Below are 17,105 nucleotides of genomic sequence, written 5' to 3'. Positions count from 1 at the left end.
CAGAAGCGTCCACTGTGTTGGCTGATATGGAACTAAAACCACTAAAGCCATGAATATACAAGAGAACAGCTGGAGAACAACTGTCCACTGGAGTGAGCACTATACATGAAAGGGTTCATGTTTGGTTTTGGCCAAATCCAGAGTTCTTCCGAACCCTTGGATGTCTAATTTTGGACTCAGCCTTTCCTCAGATCCAGCAGATACTGCTCATACGTCATCAGACTTGTGTTCTAATATCATCCAACTGCTAAGAACCTTAGACAGTGTTGTCACTTTACTCAAAGCTCTGAAAGTCCTCCTGTAACTTATTCTTGATGTTTCTAAGGCGTTCTTCAGTTTCACAAACTCCATGTCACAGCAGTTCTCTGTGTGTTTAGAAGTGGCTCCAGTTCTGATGGTTCGAATGTGTTCTGGAACCCAGGACTGGAGATTCTTCCTCCAAACACTGGTGTCACTTTGGTATGGATGTAGAAAACATGATGAAAGCTGAATTTAGAATACATTAGGCCTACACTTAGAATACTTGATGAACCTTGGTAGAAGTTGGACATGATCCTAAACTGTTGGAATGACTTTTCTCATGCATTCTAAATGCATTGGAATGTCTTATGAATGTGCGCTTAATGCATTAGAAACTAGACCTTCAAATCAAGTGTTCCCCAAAAATGTTGCCTCAGGTTCTCCTAACTGATGCATGAAAGGGTTCAAGTTGTAGTTTTTCCTTCAGACTTCTATTGTCACTGATTGGTCCTGTGCTGCTGTCCTCTACTGCCCTCTAGTGGATACAACTACAAACTGCAGCTCAGTGTGGGATTCTTCCTGGAACTGATGGAACCTGTTCAAGCTGGAATGAAGAACACACAAATATTCCCACACAGACTTTAATCCAACTGTTGAATGGACAGGAATCAGGAGGCCTAAATACAAGTCCTAATAATAATGAACAGAGTCAAAGAAGCAGATCTGGATCCACGGAGCATTAAAGATGGAAAAGCTTCCAAAGCTGCATGGATTCAACCTGGACTGAGTATGAAAGGAACTGAATCACTGATCCATATGGTCAGTGTGTCCAGTCAGTAAGAGGAGGCTGTGAATATACGGCCCAAAAACACCACATCTACATTCAACCCTCCATTCAAATATGGCTTTGACCTTTGACCTGTTCACCTCACAGTCTGCTCAGAGTCTCATCGTCTAAACCAGGGCTGTCCGACTCATTTGAGTTCAGTTCCATATTCAGACAAATGTGATCTGCAGTGGGCCCAAGCAGGAAAAGAAGAACACAAGAACCTACAAATAATGACAACTGCACATGTTTGTCTGGGGTTTACTGGAAAAAGACAACAACATTAAATTATGAAAATACTTACTTTTAGAAACTATCCAAAAAAACCTGAAAAAACTGAAGTTTAAATTTAAAAATGTCAGAAAATTGAGTGCAATTTTAACAATCTTCTTCCTCCACTTCTCATTAGTCCATGTGCATTCTGGATCAGATCTCCAAAGACACTAAACACTGAGGAACAGGAAGAAAAGAGTTCAAACTGGACTGAATTTAATTCAGACATTTCAGGTTGGACACATTTGTTCAGGTTAGTCACATTTTAGTGTTACAGGAGAGTTTGGAAATGTCACTATTTTCAGAATTTAAGGTTATTTTTTGCACTAAAACAGAGAAAAATATTTAATTTGGTAATTCGAGATTTTTTTACTTAATAGAAGATTTTTTTTTTTTGGGCTTAATTCAAGATTTTTTTTTACTTAAGGATTTCTTTTTTTTTTTTGCTTAATTCAAGATTTTTCTTTTTTACTTAATTGAAGATCTTTTTTTACTTAATTCAAGATATTTTTTACTTCATTGAAGATTTTTTTTTTTAAATTAATTTAAGATGTTTTTTTCAATTAATTGAAGATTTTTTTTGTCTTAATTCAAGATTTTTTTTCTTACTTAACTATAGATTTCTTTTGGCTTAATTCACGATGTTTTAAATTTGAGATTTTTCTTGGCTTAATTGAAGATTTATTTACGTAATTGATGATTTTTAAGCCTTAAGTCAAGATTTCTTTGCTAAATTTGATTTTTTTTTTTTTTTTTTTGGCTTAATTGAAGATTTTTTGCTCAATTTGAGATTTTTTTTTTTTTTTTTTTTTTTTTTTTATTGGCTTAATTCAAGATGTTTTGCTAAATTTGAATTTTTTTTTTTTTTTTTTTTGCCTTAATTGAACATTTTTTTTACTTGAAGATTTTTTTACTTAACTGAATTTTTTTGGCTTAATTCAAGATTTTTTTTTACTTAATTGATGACTTTTTTTTTTTTTTTTAACTTAATTGAAGATTTCTTTTTTTTTTTTTTTTTGGTTTAATTCAAAATTTTTATTTTAACTTGATTGAAGATTTTTTTTTTGGTTTAATTCAAGATTTTTTTTTTTTACTTAACTGAAGATTTTTTTTTTTTTGCTGAATTGAAGATTTTTCTTTTTTTTTTTTTTTTTGGCTGAATTCAAGATTTTTTACTAAATTTCAGATTTTTTTTTTGCTTAATTGAAGATTTTATTTTCACTTAATTGAAGATTTTTTTTTTTTTTTTGGCTTAATTCAAGATTTTTTCTTAATTCAAGCTAAATTTTTTTTTGGATAATTCAATTCAAGACTGTGGAATTTTTCCACTTGGTAAAACCATCCCAGGGGCCAGTCTGGACCCTTTGGCGGGCTGCATTTGGCCCCTGGGCCGCATGTTTGACAGCCCTGGTCTAAACCTTCAGTGGATCAGTTTTCCATCTATAATGGAACCAACTGGTGCAGCTTCCACTGAATGGACGTCACATCAGGCTTTACAAATCAACACAAATCAACATTTTTCCATAAACTTCCCCATTATGTGATGACTGATAATTCTGCTAATATTACATCTGCTCATATTTACAACATCAGTATTTTCTACGTTATTGAACTAAGTCACACCTCAGACTTTAAGGACAAATGTGTCCATTTTCTAAAAAGTAGCATAAAAAAAGTGTTACTAAAAGTATAAAAGACACATAAAACATCATCATATACTCTGATGATGTTTTATGTGTCTTTTATACTTTTAGTAACACTCTTTTTTTTATGCTACTTTTTAGATATTTATGCCATCAGGGTTTTCCTTTTATATTTTAGTTTTTTATACTCTTTTATATACATTATTTATACTTTTTTTATGCCACCTAGGACAATTGCAGTTTTTGATTTCGTTGTACCTGTACAATGACAATAAAGACATTCTATTCTATTCTATTCTATTCTATTCTATTCTATTCTATTCTATTCTATTCTATTCTATTCTCAGATGGTGGACATCTGTCTATTGAACTGGATCATCCAACATTTTCAGCCCGTTTACACGACCATAAAAAAACAATAACTCTTAATAATCAGATAAATGGAAGAATCAGATATGATGCGTTTACATGCACTTCACAAATCATGGAAAAACCCTGTTTCCGTGTTTCAGTCCATTATTGGATTTCTTTGGGGGTTTGTACATACGTAGTGACGATAGAATCCAACTTCCTGTTCTGGTCTTCAGCTCATGTTTGACTAAATCACTTGTGTTTTGTCTCAGTTCTCTTTTCTCGCACATGCTCAGATGGAACAGAATGAACTCAATCAGATGAACAGGTTTCCGTGCATGAGCTCAGCCTCAGTCTGAGTCGGTTCACCATCTCCGCTTCTATCGTGGTCTCCAAATCCACGTCCGTGGATTTGGAAGTGAACCCATCAGGTTCCAGTATGATCTGAAAGCCATTCCAGTCACATGACTGAGCCTGGTCAGTCCACACTTCTTCTGTAGGAAACAGGAAGGAACAGTGGATTTGAACTCAACTGGTCCAAAGGAGAAAAACGGCTCCACTTTGTTGGACTTCCTCCAAAGCACAGACACCATCAGTCTGGTTGTGTGCTCCTCAGTTGATGACAGCTGTGTGAACATCACAGATGGGTCTACAAACACACTATTGGCTGGTTGACACTCACACACACTGGACTATTAGAATCCTCACAAAAAAGTCTGAATGGGACCAAGTCTGGATTGTGAGTTCAGGGAAAAATCAAAAGTTGATCTGTTTTTGTGTGGTGTGATTTAGAGACAGATACGAAAAGACTGATCTGATCGACTGGATCAAAGTCAGCGATGAGTTTAATGGAGTTTAGGAAAGTGGGCGGTGTCTCCAACAAGCCAAAGACAAAGTCCAGCGTACAGAGGTTTAGTGAATGTGGTCTGGACTCTGTGGATCAGAGTCATGGTTTCAGAGACGCTGTAGAAGGACAGAATACCTGCTGTGTGATCCAGGTAGACTCCGATTCTGGAGGAAAGTGGACCTGGGACAGAAGAACTGACTCTGTTATGACGAAAGTAAGGAGAGTTATTGTTAGAATATAAAGACCAAGATTTGTCATTGTATCCAAATAGACATTCATCAGAGCCTCCTTTTCTCTGAATATCCTTATATGCGACTGCAACCACAACACCCCTCCCCTTCCACTCCACCTCCCAGTAACATCGACCAGTCAGACTCTCTCTGCTCAGGACCTGAGACCAGTCACTGAATCTGTCTGGATGATCAGGATAGTTCTGTGTTTGACTCATACGTGTTCCTCTTCTATTCTCCTCAGACAGTGACAGATCTTCATTCACTGTGTTTGGATCCAGTGTGATTTGACGTGAATATTGTAAGAATCCTGCTCTGGTCTGTGGTTCTGGTTCTAGTAAGAATCCTGCTCTGGTCTGTGGTTCTGGTTCTAGTAGAACCTGTGTTTGACTGATGCTCAGTGAGATGTTGGTCCATTCTTCTGTCAGACTGAGCTGGAGTTTCTCTCTGAGCTCTGACACAGCTGTGGTCACATCCTCAAAGTAACTCTGAGGACGGACGTGGACGTGGGATGAGTCTGGATCTTCTCTGAGTGTGGACACTGATGGATACTGGAGTAAAAACTGGTTGTGGTCGTGTGTTTGTGCCAGTTTGTCCATCTCAGCGTCTTTCCTCCTCAGCTCAGTCATCTCCTGCTCCAGCTTCCGCTCCAGCTCTTTGACTCGACTCACTTCCGTTTCCTCCTTGGATCTGATCTGCCGCTCCACATCGCTCCTTCTTTCCTCCAGGAGTTGGATCAGCTCGCTCAGGATCTTGCGGTTCTTCTCCACCGCTTCGTCAGCGCAGCGACTGATGTTCTCCGCCTCCTGTTGAAGCACCTTCACATCTTTCTGTTTGTCTTTCATTCTTTGCTGGATTTTCTGTCGACTCAGCTCCAGCTCCTTCTGCCTCTCAGTCCTTTCTGCTGCAGATGACACTGTGTCGTGGCCTTTATGTTCATCTACAGAGCACAGATAACAGATACACTGACCGTCGGTGCGGCAGAACATCTTCATCACCTCATTGTGACCAGAGCAGATGTTCTCCTGGAGCTTCTCCGACGGATCCACCAGCTTGTGTTTCTTAAAGGCGGCAGATTCATAATGAGGCTGAAGGTGTTTGTGGCAGTAGGAGACCAAACACACCAGACAGGACTTGACAGCTTTCAGTTTCCTCCCAGTGCAGAAATCACAGACCACATCTTCAGCTCCAGCGTAGCAGTGATCAGCTGCAGCAGCTCCAAGTCCAGTCTTCTTCAGCTGTTCCACTAAATCTGCCAACAGGGTGTTTTTGACCAGGACAGGCCTGGGTATGAAGGTGTGTCTGCACTGAGGGCAGCTGTGGAGGTTCTTCCCGTCCTCTCCATCCCAGTGGGTTTGAATACAGCTCATACAGTAACTGTGTCCACAGGGAATAGTCACCGGAACCTTCAGTAGATCCAAACAGATGGAACAGGAAATATTTTCCTGATCCAGCTCAGCTCCTTTCTGCTCCATTTCTGCTTCGTGTCTCGACGACTGGTTGAGTTTTGTTTTGAGTGAAAGCACTTTGAGCTGTGATCTGTTCAACATGGGCGGTGTTTCCTGTCTGCTGTCTGGAGCCGCCTCCTGTTGGCTCCGCCCACCTGTAAACTGTCAGATCTACAGGGGAGGAGTGGAGGTCATGTGAGGACGGAGTGGAGCTGCTGTGGATCCTGGTTTGAAGATACTGTCCCCTCATTAGTTTCACCAACCCCAGATTAAAAAGGACATTTTACATGAATCAGGTCAACTGTGGCCTGTTCAAATGGACATGAACTACATTTCTGAGCCTTGTAAAGGTCAGTGACCGCTGTAGAAAGAACACTATGGATCAATAATGAACCCTGTGGAGGGTGTGTTTAAAGCTCCTTTTTCATGACAATATTCAGATCATGTTCAGACGAAGGCATGAAAAGAGGAGCTGGTGGTGAAAGGAAGGAGGAAATGAAGTGAAAACAAAGCAGATCAACTCTGCTTCAGTCTGACTAAACAGGACAGTTTCAGTGTGTGTAGGTGAACGTTCAGCTGAAAAGTTCAAACTGTTGTCCAAACTAAGGCTAATGACGCTCATTTTGTCTTCTGTTTATGGAATTAGAACAAGAACAAAAGAAAAAAGACAAGTAGAATGTTGTAGAAACTGACACACATTCATGGAAGTTCACATTTACACAATAAAAGCCCCTTGTAGAAGCCAAGAATGGAAGAACAACGATAACGTAATAAAAGCTGATAACGTAATAAATTTACCATTTTTAAAATGTAATAAGCCAATAATGTAATATCTGTCCAATAATGTAATAAAAGTCCTGAACTGATAACGTAATAGCTTTTGGCCAAAAACGTTGTAACTTATTACGTTATTGGCTCACTTATTACATTTGCAAAGAATTTTTTTTTACCAGGACTTTAATGTAATAACCAGCCAAAAAGTGATAACTTTTTGAACAGGCCAGAGTTGACTTGATTCATCTAAAACACAGGTGTCAAACATGCGGCCCGGGGGCCAAAACCGGCCCGCCAAAGGGTCTAATCCGGCCCATGGGATCAATTTGCAAAGTGAAAGTTAGGCCATCAAACTCAAAAATAATATCATAATAACCTATAAATAATGACAAAACCAATATTTTCTCTTTAGTGCAAAAAACATTAAATTATGAAAATGTTTACTTGAACAAACTATCCTTTAAAATGTGAATAACTTGAACAAATATGAACAACCTGAAATATCTAAAGAAAATTCAGTGCAATTTGAACAATATTCTGCCTGTGACTAAATGTTTTGTGTCTTTGTAGATCTGACCTATAATGCACATGTAGAAATGATAAAGTCGAGGCATAATATTGACAAAATTGTACTTATATTTCTTAACAAATTCCATTTTTTTCAGGTTATTCACATCCTTTTTGTTTGGATAGTTTTTAAATGTAAACATTGGCATAACTGAATGTTATTTTTTGCAGTAAAACAGTTTGCAGTTGTCATTATTTATTGCTTATCATGCTGTTATTGGACTGGTCCGGCCCACTGCAGATTAAATTGGGCTGAATGTGGCCCCCGGGACACCCCTGATCTAAAATGTCATTTTTACGTCATTACGTTATCGGCCGTTATTACATTATCGGCTGTTGTTCCATTATCGGCTTCTACACCCCTTTAAGACGTGAATGGTTTCCATCCACTCAAACACTAGAGGACTTTTATTTTGGAACAGTTGTGGAAGTGTTTCAGTTCTGTTAACGTCACCGACAAAAGTGGAATCAAATCAGGTTTGGTTTAAAATACGACCATTTCTACAGAAGAAATGATGATGATCTGACCGTCTGTCTATCTATCTATCTATCTATGGCCTGTTCAAATGTACTTGAACTTCATTTATGAGCCTTTTAAATGTTCATGATCGCTGTAGAAATAACACTACAGATCAATGTTCATATACAGTACATGGTTGAAACATAATATGTGAACACAAATACAGTCTAGTATAGTCTGTATTATAAACCACATCCACTCATTTCTGTTCAGGATTTTAAAAGTATCATGGAGAATGCAGTAAAGGAGGAATGTCACTGTTTCTGTGGATGCCATTATGGTTCAATAGTTATTGTGTTTTATTGTTTGTGTATCGTGTGTGTTTGGTTATTTGGTCTTTGTATGGCTGATACCTTGGCCAGGTCTGCCTTGAAAAACAGAGTTCTAATTCCAATGGGACTTCCAAGTTAAATAAAGGTAAAAGAAATACAAATAGAATACAAATACAGAAATAAATACAAATAACCTTGAAAACTTATATCAGTGGAGTCCATTGATACATGTTAAGTGTTCATGTGCTTCTACAAAGCATTTGATGTAGGGAGAACACAGAACATCCATGGTGTATAAATAAAATTCTCTAGTGAAGGGAATGTTTTTCTTTCTCAGTTGAACAGTTCCTGGTTTGTCACTATTCTTTCATCTGTTTACTTACCTGGTTCTTCCTGATCTGTCCCTCTTTGCACTGACAATCGTACACAAATATATTGTATTCAACTAGATCAGGGGTGTCAAACTCATTTTAGTTCAGTTCCACATACAGCCTAATATGATATGAAGTGGGCCTAACCAGGAAAATAATATAAATAATAGAATAACAACTTAGAAATAATGTCATCTCCAATGTTTTCTCTGTTTTTGGGTGAAAAAAGTACAATTCCATCATGAAAATGTTTACATCTACAAACTGTACTTGAACGTAACATGAGCAAATATGAACAACCTGAAAATTATTTAGAAAAATAAGTTCAGTTTTAACAATATTACGCCTCAGTTTATCATTTCTACATGTGCATCACAACTTACAGATCACAGTGGATCTACAAATACACAAAACATTTAGTAACAGGCAGAATATTGGTACAATTCCACAGACTTCTCTTCAGACATTTCAGGTTGTTTGTATTTGTTCAGGTTATTCACATTTTTTTTTATAAAAGTCTAGTCTGTATATGTAAACATTTTTGTGTAATTTTACTTTTTTTTTTAAACTAATCCAAAGAGGAAAATTTGCAGTTTGAGGAGGAGAGGCTGGAAATTCACCGGTCACAAATGTATTGTTTCAGTTTTTTGAGCTGATTTAGGATCATTTTGGTGCTGAATCCAAAAATCACATTAATTTTGCTCAATCAGGTCAACTTTCTGAACTATGCTACATATTGGCTTTTGAACATTTTTGCTTACATTTATGGGCATTTTCACATCATATGATACAAAATTCTTTCATATTTCTTGTAATAAACGAGTTCTGAAGATTTTACTTTTGCCAATTTATGATTGTTTTTTTTAATATTACAGGTGAATGAAATGGCTTTGACTAGAAGATCTGGCAAAAATAATTCTGACGTATTCTGCTCCATCTGCGCTGAATACACCATTGTACCTAACAGGAATCAAGTCACAAGTTTCATAAAGTGTGCTTACCAATCTGATTTTGGTATTAATTATTATATTTTGTGAGAAGATCAAATTTTTCAAAATCAAATTAGCAAAAAAAACCTGACCTGATTGAGAAAAACAGATTTCATTTTTGGATTTAGCGGTGCAAAATGGTCCTGATTCAGTTTAAAAAACCTAGACAACTTGCAAAAAACCTTTTTTTTTAACCCAGTGTAATGCATGTTAGTCATGAGAATAACTTTGCAGAATGCATTAAATTCTTGTGTTGTCTTTAAATATTCAGATATACTTCATAAACATGTCAATTACTGAATTTTTTTTCTGACTATGATTGTTTGCTTGTTTGATCAGCTCGACATGATGTGAAATTATGATCGCTAATGCAAAACTAGAAGCACTCGGAGAGCGCAGACCTCCGCCAAGGCTGATCAGTGGCCCCCCCCGTGGGCCCCCCCACCCCCAATCACCACCAAAATTTAATCATTTCTTCCTTATCCCATTTCCAACAAACCCTGAAAATTTCATCCAAATCTGTCCATAACTTTTTGAGTTATGTTGCACAGTAACGGACAGACAAACAAACAAACAAACAAACCCTGGCAAAAACATAACCTCCTTGGCGGAGGTAAAAAATACCATCTTTCCAGAGTGCTGCCTTGGAGCACTTCAGTGTCCACACCAGTGTCAGAATCAAACCGACTGCCTTGAAAATAGGAAAAAACAAACAATTCAAGTCTGTGGAAAACACAAATGGTAAAGGGAATGTAAATACCTAATGTTCTCTGAAATGAACTGATACAGTGTTAAAATAAGAGGTTTTTAATCGGTCACTTGTTCCTTCTAGATACGAAAGACCAGGAAAAGAAGCAACATCTGAGAGAAATGCTTTTATTCAATCCAATATTCACATTCATTAATAAACAGAAGTAAAGCAGTATTTAAGACATTCACATCAGGTGTATTTCAGTCACATGTCCTGTTACGTGCACTTCCACCTTTTCCCCAGCAGACATTTTGGTTCATCTCAGTGTGGAAAACACATCTGATCCTGATGACATGAAGGATGGGCGTGTCCTAACAGAGCCGTGACCGAGCACCGGAACAACGGAAACAAAAGCCTGGACCCAAACACCTGCATGTGATTCAGCCGGTGAATTTTTAGTCATTCTGGTGCACGCTCTGCTACCACTGCAAATGTCTGTTGTGGATACGAGTGAGCAGGATCTGAAGATACGGTCGCAGAAAAAAGGATTAGACCAGCCCTTGTTTTCTTCAGTTTTTTATTCATTTTAATGCCTGGTCCAACTAAAGGTCCATTTGTTTGGACACATATAATGATACCAACAAAAATGTCTCATAATAGTTTAATTTCAGAGCTGATATTTATCCATTTAACATGTTTTCTTAATAATAACCAAAATCACTTCAGTTCTTCCATTAATATCTAAGTCATTGTTCTGACAAAAACAGTGCTTTTAGACATTCCATGTTTTCTTTTCTGTCTGTTTTAGTCACATGATCCACACAGGAGTTAGGACTGGATTGCATAATTATTGTTTCTGATGACTTTGGATGGTCTAATAATTTTTTACACGACTGTATGTGGAATGAATATAGAATCAAGACAATAGCAAAGTTGGTCTGAGCAGGTTATAGAAGTAAAGCCTCATTATTATTATTATCATCATATTACTGTACTCTCACAAAACCGGAAATACCTTTTTTATTTTTTTTAATGTTTAATTTTTTTAAAATTTTTTTTGTTTATAAATACCATTTAACACCACAGATTGTTGAGTACAATCACCAAAACAACAGCACTTGAACATTTCAATATATCGGATGCAAACGAAGCAAAAAACAATAATGAATCTTATTTCAGTACAAGATGAAAAAAAATGACAAAATTAAGACAATGACAGCCTGAATCCTACGACAGCACAAAGCCACATGTTCCATGAAGCAGCTGCAGTTCCATCATTTATTACTGAAAATAAAACCAGGTCAAATCCATTTCAGAAACAGACATGTCCTCAGAAAACTGAAGCTGAAGTGGAATTCCCCTGGTTCCACTACAGGTCAGGGCTGTCCAAGTCATTTTAGTTCAGTTCCACTTTCACCCCAATATGATCTGCAGTGGGCCGGACCAGTAGAATAATACCAGTAAAAAAAGTCTCATTACATTATGATCATGTTTACATCTACAACGTTTCATTAAATATCTGAAGAACATGAACAACTTGAAACATCTTAAGAAAAACAAGTGTCATTTTAACAGTATTCTGCCTCAGTTTATCATTTACACATGTGTGTTACAACTTACATTACTATTACAAATACACCAAACATATAGAACCAGGTATAATATTGGTAAAACTGTATTCATTTCTCTTAAGACATTTCCGTTTGTTCATATTTGTTCAGGTTATTCACATTTTTTGTAAAAGGATAATTTGTTAATGTAAACATTTTCATGTAATTTTACTTTTTTTCCACTAAAACAAAGATAAAATCTGCAGTTGTCATTATTTAGAAGTTATTGTGATACTATTTTACTGATCTGACCCAACTGAGATCTGTGTGTGGAACCTGAATTAAAATGATTTTTACACCATTGATTGTTAATTTCTTCAGTGTAATTTCTGCATTTCACTAATTCATCCCACGAGCCAGATTTGGTCCCGGGCCGCATGTTTGACACCTGTGCTATAGGTCATGAACATGGATGTAAGAAAATATCAGTATCACAATATATCGCAATATTTCACTTCAAGATACTGTATGGATATTAAAAAGTACTATATCGATAATTTTAGGTGTTTATTCAAACGCAGACATCGTGGAGGTTCATTGTTTTTTGTTTTTCAAGCTATTTTTATATTCACATGGGTATTTTGTTCTGTTGTTTGTTTACTACAAAAGTACTATTGTGATATTGCGGGTCATAAATGTAATTTAAAAAAAACAAAAAACTGGTAACCCTGTTTGGTTAAATAATGGATAATTCAAGCATCCTTAAAAGCTCTTTTTACTGTCTGAAAGAGGTAAATGTTTGTTTTATTTATTGGGAATGCACAAAAATAATGTTCTGACGTTCAGGGACTGAACACTATGTATTCTTTTCGCAATAGAATAAGAACATTTCAGCTGGAACTTAAACTGTAATGTCTGTAAAACATTATTTATTTATTTATTTGTGTGTTTTTTGTACTGGTAAAGCTGCATGCTGAAACTTTATTTATCCAAATGCTGAACTATAAATGTTTCCAGGAAATAATCTTAAAAAAAAAAGAAACAAACAAATAAAAAAAATCACCGTGTTAACAATATCGTGATATATCGTATAGTGATCCTAGTATTGTGATTTGTGTGGTATTGCCAGATTCTTGCCAATCCACAGCCCTAGTCATGAAGCCTGAACACAGGATGTGCCAGATGCACCAGTCATCCAGTGTTTCTCAAACAGGCTTCGGCCCACTCCTGTATCTTCACTTGCCAGCTCTGGTTCAAACATGCTATCGGTGGGTTTTGCTTTCCAGAGTATTTCAGGGCCATAAAGGTCATACCTGGGTAGATCCCACCATCATTCACCTCATAAATCCTTCATATGTTCACTTTCTGCAGACACTTGGATGGTTTTTTGAACCAATCCACAGTGCAAGTGTTGGATCTCCACATGTGTGGTACTGACCATACTGGTATGTCATGGATCAGTAGGTCCTCTTCAAAAATGCATCACAGAAGTAAAAAAAGACAGTTCTGTAAGCGCAACACTGTCACTTCACTTGTACATGAAGGCAGGAGGTTTAATCTGCCTTCATATATACACTCTATATCAGGGCTGTCCAACTCATTTTAGTTCAGTTCCACATTCAGCCCAATCTGATCTGCAGTGGGCCGCACCAGTAAAATAATAACAGTGAAACAAGTCAAATTACATCATGATAATGTTTACATCTACAGCGTTTCCTTAAAAATCTGAATAACATGAACAACTTGAATTGTCTTAAGAAAAACAAATGCAGTTTTAAGAATATTCTGCCTCTATTTATCAGTTTATCATTTACACATGTGCATTACAATCACACAAAACATTTAGTAACAGGCAGAATATTGGTCAAATTGCATTTACTTTTCTTCACACATTTCCGTTTGTTCATATTTGTTCAGGTTATTCATGTTTTTTGTAAAAGTACAGTTTGGTAATGTAAACATTTTCATGTAATTTCACTTTTTTACACCTAAAAACCAGAGACAGAATTTGGGGTTGTCATTATTTATAGGTTATTATGAGAATATTTGACTGGTTCTGACCCACTTCAAATCTAATTGGACTGCATGTGTGTGTATGTGGAACCTGAATTAAAATGATTTTGACACCACTGATTGTTCATATCTTCAGTGTAATTTTTGCATTTCCCAGATTCATCCTGCGGGCCGGATCGGACCCTTTGGCGGGCCGGATTTGGCCCCCGGGCCGCATGTTTGACACCTGTGCTCTGTGGTCAAACCACAGCTGTCCAATGCAGAGGTAAGCAGAGGCAGCCGGTCAAAACAACAGCTTTTACCACAGGTTCAGAGTCGTTCCCACACATGCAGGGAAATACAGGATCCTCACATGTTCCTCAGAGTCCTTCCCCACAGATGCTGTAATATGGGAACCTTTCCCAGCGTCTCAGCTGAAGTGAAGCTGGGACTAGATCTGACTGTCACCAAGAACACACAGTCATGTTGGAAACAGTACTTGGCTTCTCCAAACACACATATAGTTTGAAGCTCTGCACTGCCTGGCACTCAGTCATTTGGCAGCCATCAGAAGGGTTCTATCAACAAATCACTGTCACTGATGAACTTCAACAAAACTATGTTACAGCAGAAACTGTATCACACAACAACCAACCTGACTGAGGAGCAAACAGCATTTCCTGCCCCCTTCAGTGGAAACACAGATAGAAAATTGCAATACATTTTATTTCTATGCAGCATAGCATGCGTCTGCTTAGGGGTGTAAGAAAATATCGGCTCTGCAATATATCACGATATTTCATTTCACAATACTGTATCGATATTAAAAAGTACTGTATCGATATTTTTAGGTATTTATTCAAATGCAGATATGGCAGAGTTTCATTTTTGGTTTTTGGTTTTCTTTATTGTTTATATTTTATTTATTATTATTTCACACTCTTTTATTAAATAATGTCCGTTCCTTTGTTCGGATTGGACTAAAATAATGTTCTGATGTTAGTTCTGAACTACTAGAATATGAACATTTGAACAGGATCTGAAACTGTAATGTCTGTAAAACAGATTTTCAGTTTGAACACAGGAACATTTTGTGATAGAACATTAGATCCTGTTGGGATCAAATAAAAATGTGTTTGGTATTTCCATTTTTCCAGGAAATAATAATTTTTTAAAAAAGAAACAAACAAAAAATTGTCTTTTTAACAGTATCATGATATATCGTGATCCTAGTATTGTGATTTGGATCATATCTCCAGGTTCTTGCCAATACACACCCCTACGTCTGCTGCATGCCATCTCTTTCCCTCTCCTCTGATAGTTTTTGAAACTTGAACTCCACATCTAAATGTCAAACCAACAGAAGAACAGGAGAAACTGGAAGGACTGGAAAAGCAAAATGTCTACATGACTTTTGTTCTCATCAGCCCGGCAGAGTTTAGGAAGTGGCTTTATAAGGTCTGGGCAATGCAAAGGACAAAGGACGAATGAAAACACAGATGGAAACAGGGCTTTTCCAACCACAGCACCAGGACTTGGATCTCACACCACATCTGGGACTTCTGATGAGACCCTCCTCCACAAAGAGGATCTCAGCACTGACACTGGGTTAACAAGTGAAAAAGTTAGCAAAGCTTACTCATACTAAGCCCCTCCCCTTTTTTTCACACTGTGCCCCACCCTGGTTACTACCTCCTGTGGCCCTGCTGTCATGAGTGACAGACCAATTCTATAACCACTGTGTGGAGAAAAGCTGCTGACTTCTGTTTGTTTCATCTGTATTTAATTGCTGCTACAGCGAACAGTTTGATTGAAGGGTGTCTTCTACTGTTTTTTTTTCATGTGTTTGATAGAGCTTGATCCAGTGAACCTGTGTTACCTTAAAGGTGCAGGAGACTTTCATGACCAGTTTTTCATCAGATCTGTCAAACCTCAGTCATATCCTCAGTATCATGAATCTGTTCGTCTGTCTGTCATTACTCAGCTGAATCTCTTGCATTACAGTGAACACTTTCTTAGTTCCATCCACCAGAAACAAACCATGTGTTTACATTCAGAGCCAGGAGGGAACTGGGGCATCTGAGGAATTTTGTCGTGACGTGCATTGTGGGAAAGGGAGGCTTCCCACAATGCACGTCATGACAAAATTGCGAAGATGCCTGAGTTCCCTCCCAGCTCTGTTTGGATCTAGATAAGAGTTTTATCTGCATATTATCTGGCACTACTGTTCTGCATCAGCCCATCTGTCCTGTGACACTCGTTTGGTTACATTTTAGCTTCTGCCCTCCCACTGTCTTTGTCTCTAGTATACACTACCAGGTAGACGGCTTATCTCGTCACATTACCCAGACCTATTGACCTTATAGCCACATTCCTTCATAACAATATGATAGTGAAACACTGGTCTGACGTGTGCCCAAAAGCAAAGTGAATTATTCACTACTTTATCAACGCACATTCAACAGTCAGACAATGTACGAAACACATTAAACAGTAAATACACACCAACACAGGCTATAAATGTGTATACTGTGTGTGCACTGTTAGGATCCTTCTGAACAAAGTGGCTAAATTCCTTAAACCGTAAAAACCAACACAACCAAACCACTCGATGCATAACTGATTCGACCCCTGAACAGAGGATGGCCTTGACCCCGCCCCTCAGCATTATTGTCAGTGTTTTCTCTGATGCTGAACATGTTGGAGGCTTCAAACACAACATATATCTCCTCAACTGTGTTCTGAAAAACCAACTAAAAAGGCAGAGTCACTGCAAACTATATCCTTCCCAACCACAGATGGAGCCGATATAAATCACAGCTACCATCACCAACAACTCAAAAGGCATCCACTTCTACTGTGACGGTGGTGACGACAGTTTCACCCAACAGTTCAAGTGCATGAAGAAACACTGCTTTGAATGATGAAAGAATGGCCTTATTGAACATACGACAAGCAACGGGTAAAGAGTTCAAATCCAACAGATGGACTGTGTTTGACCTGTATGTGGAGAACCTGGAGTTTGGACTTTTCTCAATTATTTCAACCAATCACTGACAAATATTTGTAGGATACACACACAGTTCAGAGGTAAAAAATAACTGTACATTTAGGGGAGGAGTCATCAGCTAATTTAGGGGAGGAGTTATCAGCTAACGTAGGGGAGGAGTTATCAGCTAACGTAGGGGAGGAGTTATCAGCTAATTTAGGGGAGGAGTCATCAGCTAATTTAGGGGAGGAGTTATCAGCTAACGTAGGGGAGGAGTTATCAGCTAATTTAGGGGAGGAGTTATCAGCTAATTTAGGGGAGGAGTTATCAGCTAACGTAGGGGAGGAGTTATCAGCAAATTTAGGGGAGGAGTTATCATCTAACTTAGGGGAGGAGTTATCAGCAAATTTAGGGAAGGAGTCATCACCAAATTTAGGGGAGGAGTCATCAGCTAATTTAGGGAAGGAGTCATCAGCTAACTTAGGGGAGGAGTTATCAGCTAACTTAGGGGAGGAGTTAACAGCTAATTTAG

General features: G+C 37.7%; 1 protein-coding gene across 2 annotated transcripts; it reads right to left on the bottom strand.

Annotated features, from left to right (window-relative positions):
* Nucleotides 1-2,549: 2,549 nt before the first annotated feature.
* On the bottom strand, nucleotides 2,550-6,701 carry LOC115425462 (tripartite motif-containing protein 16-like). Of its 2 annotated transcripts, XM_030143072.1 has the most exons (2): nucleotides 4,757-6,701; nucleotides 2,550-4,720 (listed from the first exon to the last, which is right to left on the bottom strand). In XM_030143072.1, exons 1-2 carry the CDS (start codon nucleotides 5,958-5,960, stop codon nucleotides 4,179-4,181), a joined length of 1,746 nt encoding a protein of 581 aa, XP_029998932.1. In that variant the 5' UTR covers nucleotides 5,961-6,701; the 3' UTR covers nucleotides 2,550-4,178. The 2 variants fall into 2 exon arrangements, with proteins under 2 accessions (XP_029998932.1, XP_029998922.1); XM_030143062.1 differs by having other exon boundaries at nucleotides 2,550-6,693.
* Between the last annotated feature and the right edge of the window lie 10,404 nt (nucleotides 6,702-17,105).

Source organism: Sphaeramia orbicularis, chromosome 1 (assembly GCF_902148855.1).
Source record: "Sphaeramia orbicularis chromosome 1, fSphaOr1.1, whole genome shotgun sequence".
Taxonomy (NCBI): Eukaryota; Metazoa; Chordata; class Actinopteri; order Kurtiformes; family Apogonidae; genus Sphaeramia; species Sphaeramia orbicularis.
Note: the sequence above shows the minus strand (reverse complement) of the source record. Positions and strands in the feature narration are given on the sequence as shown.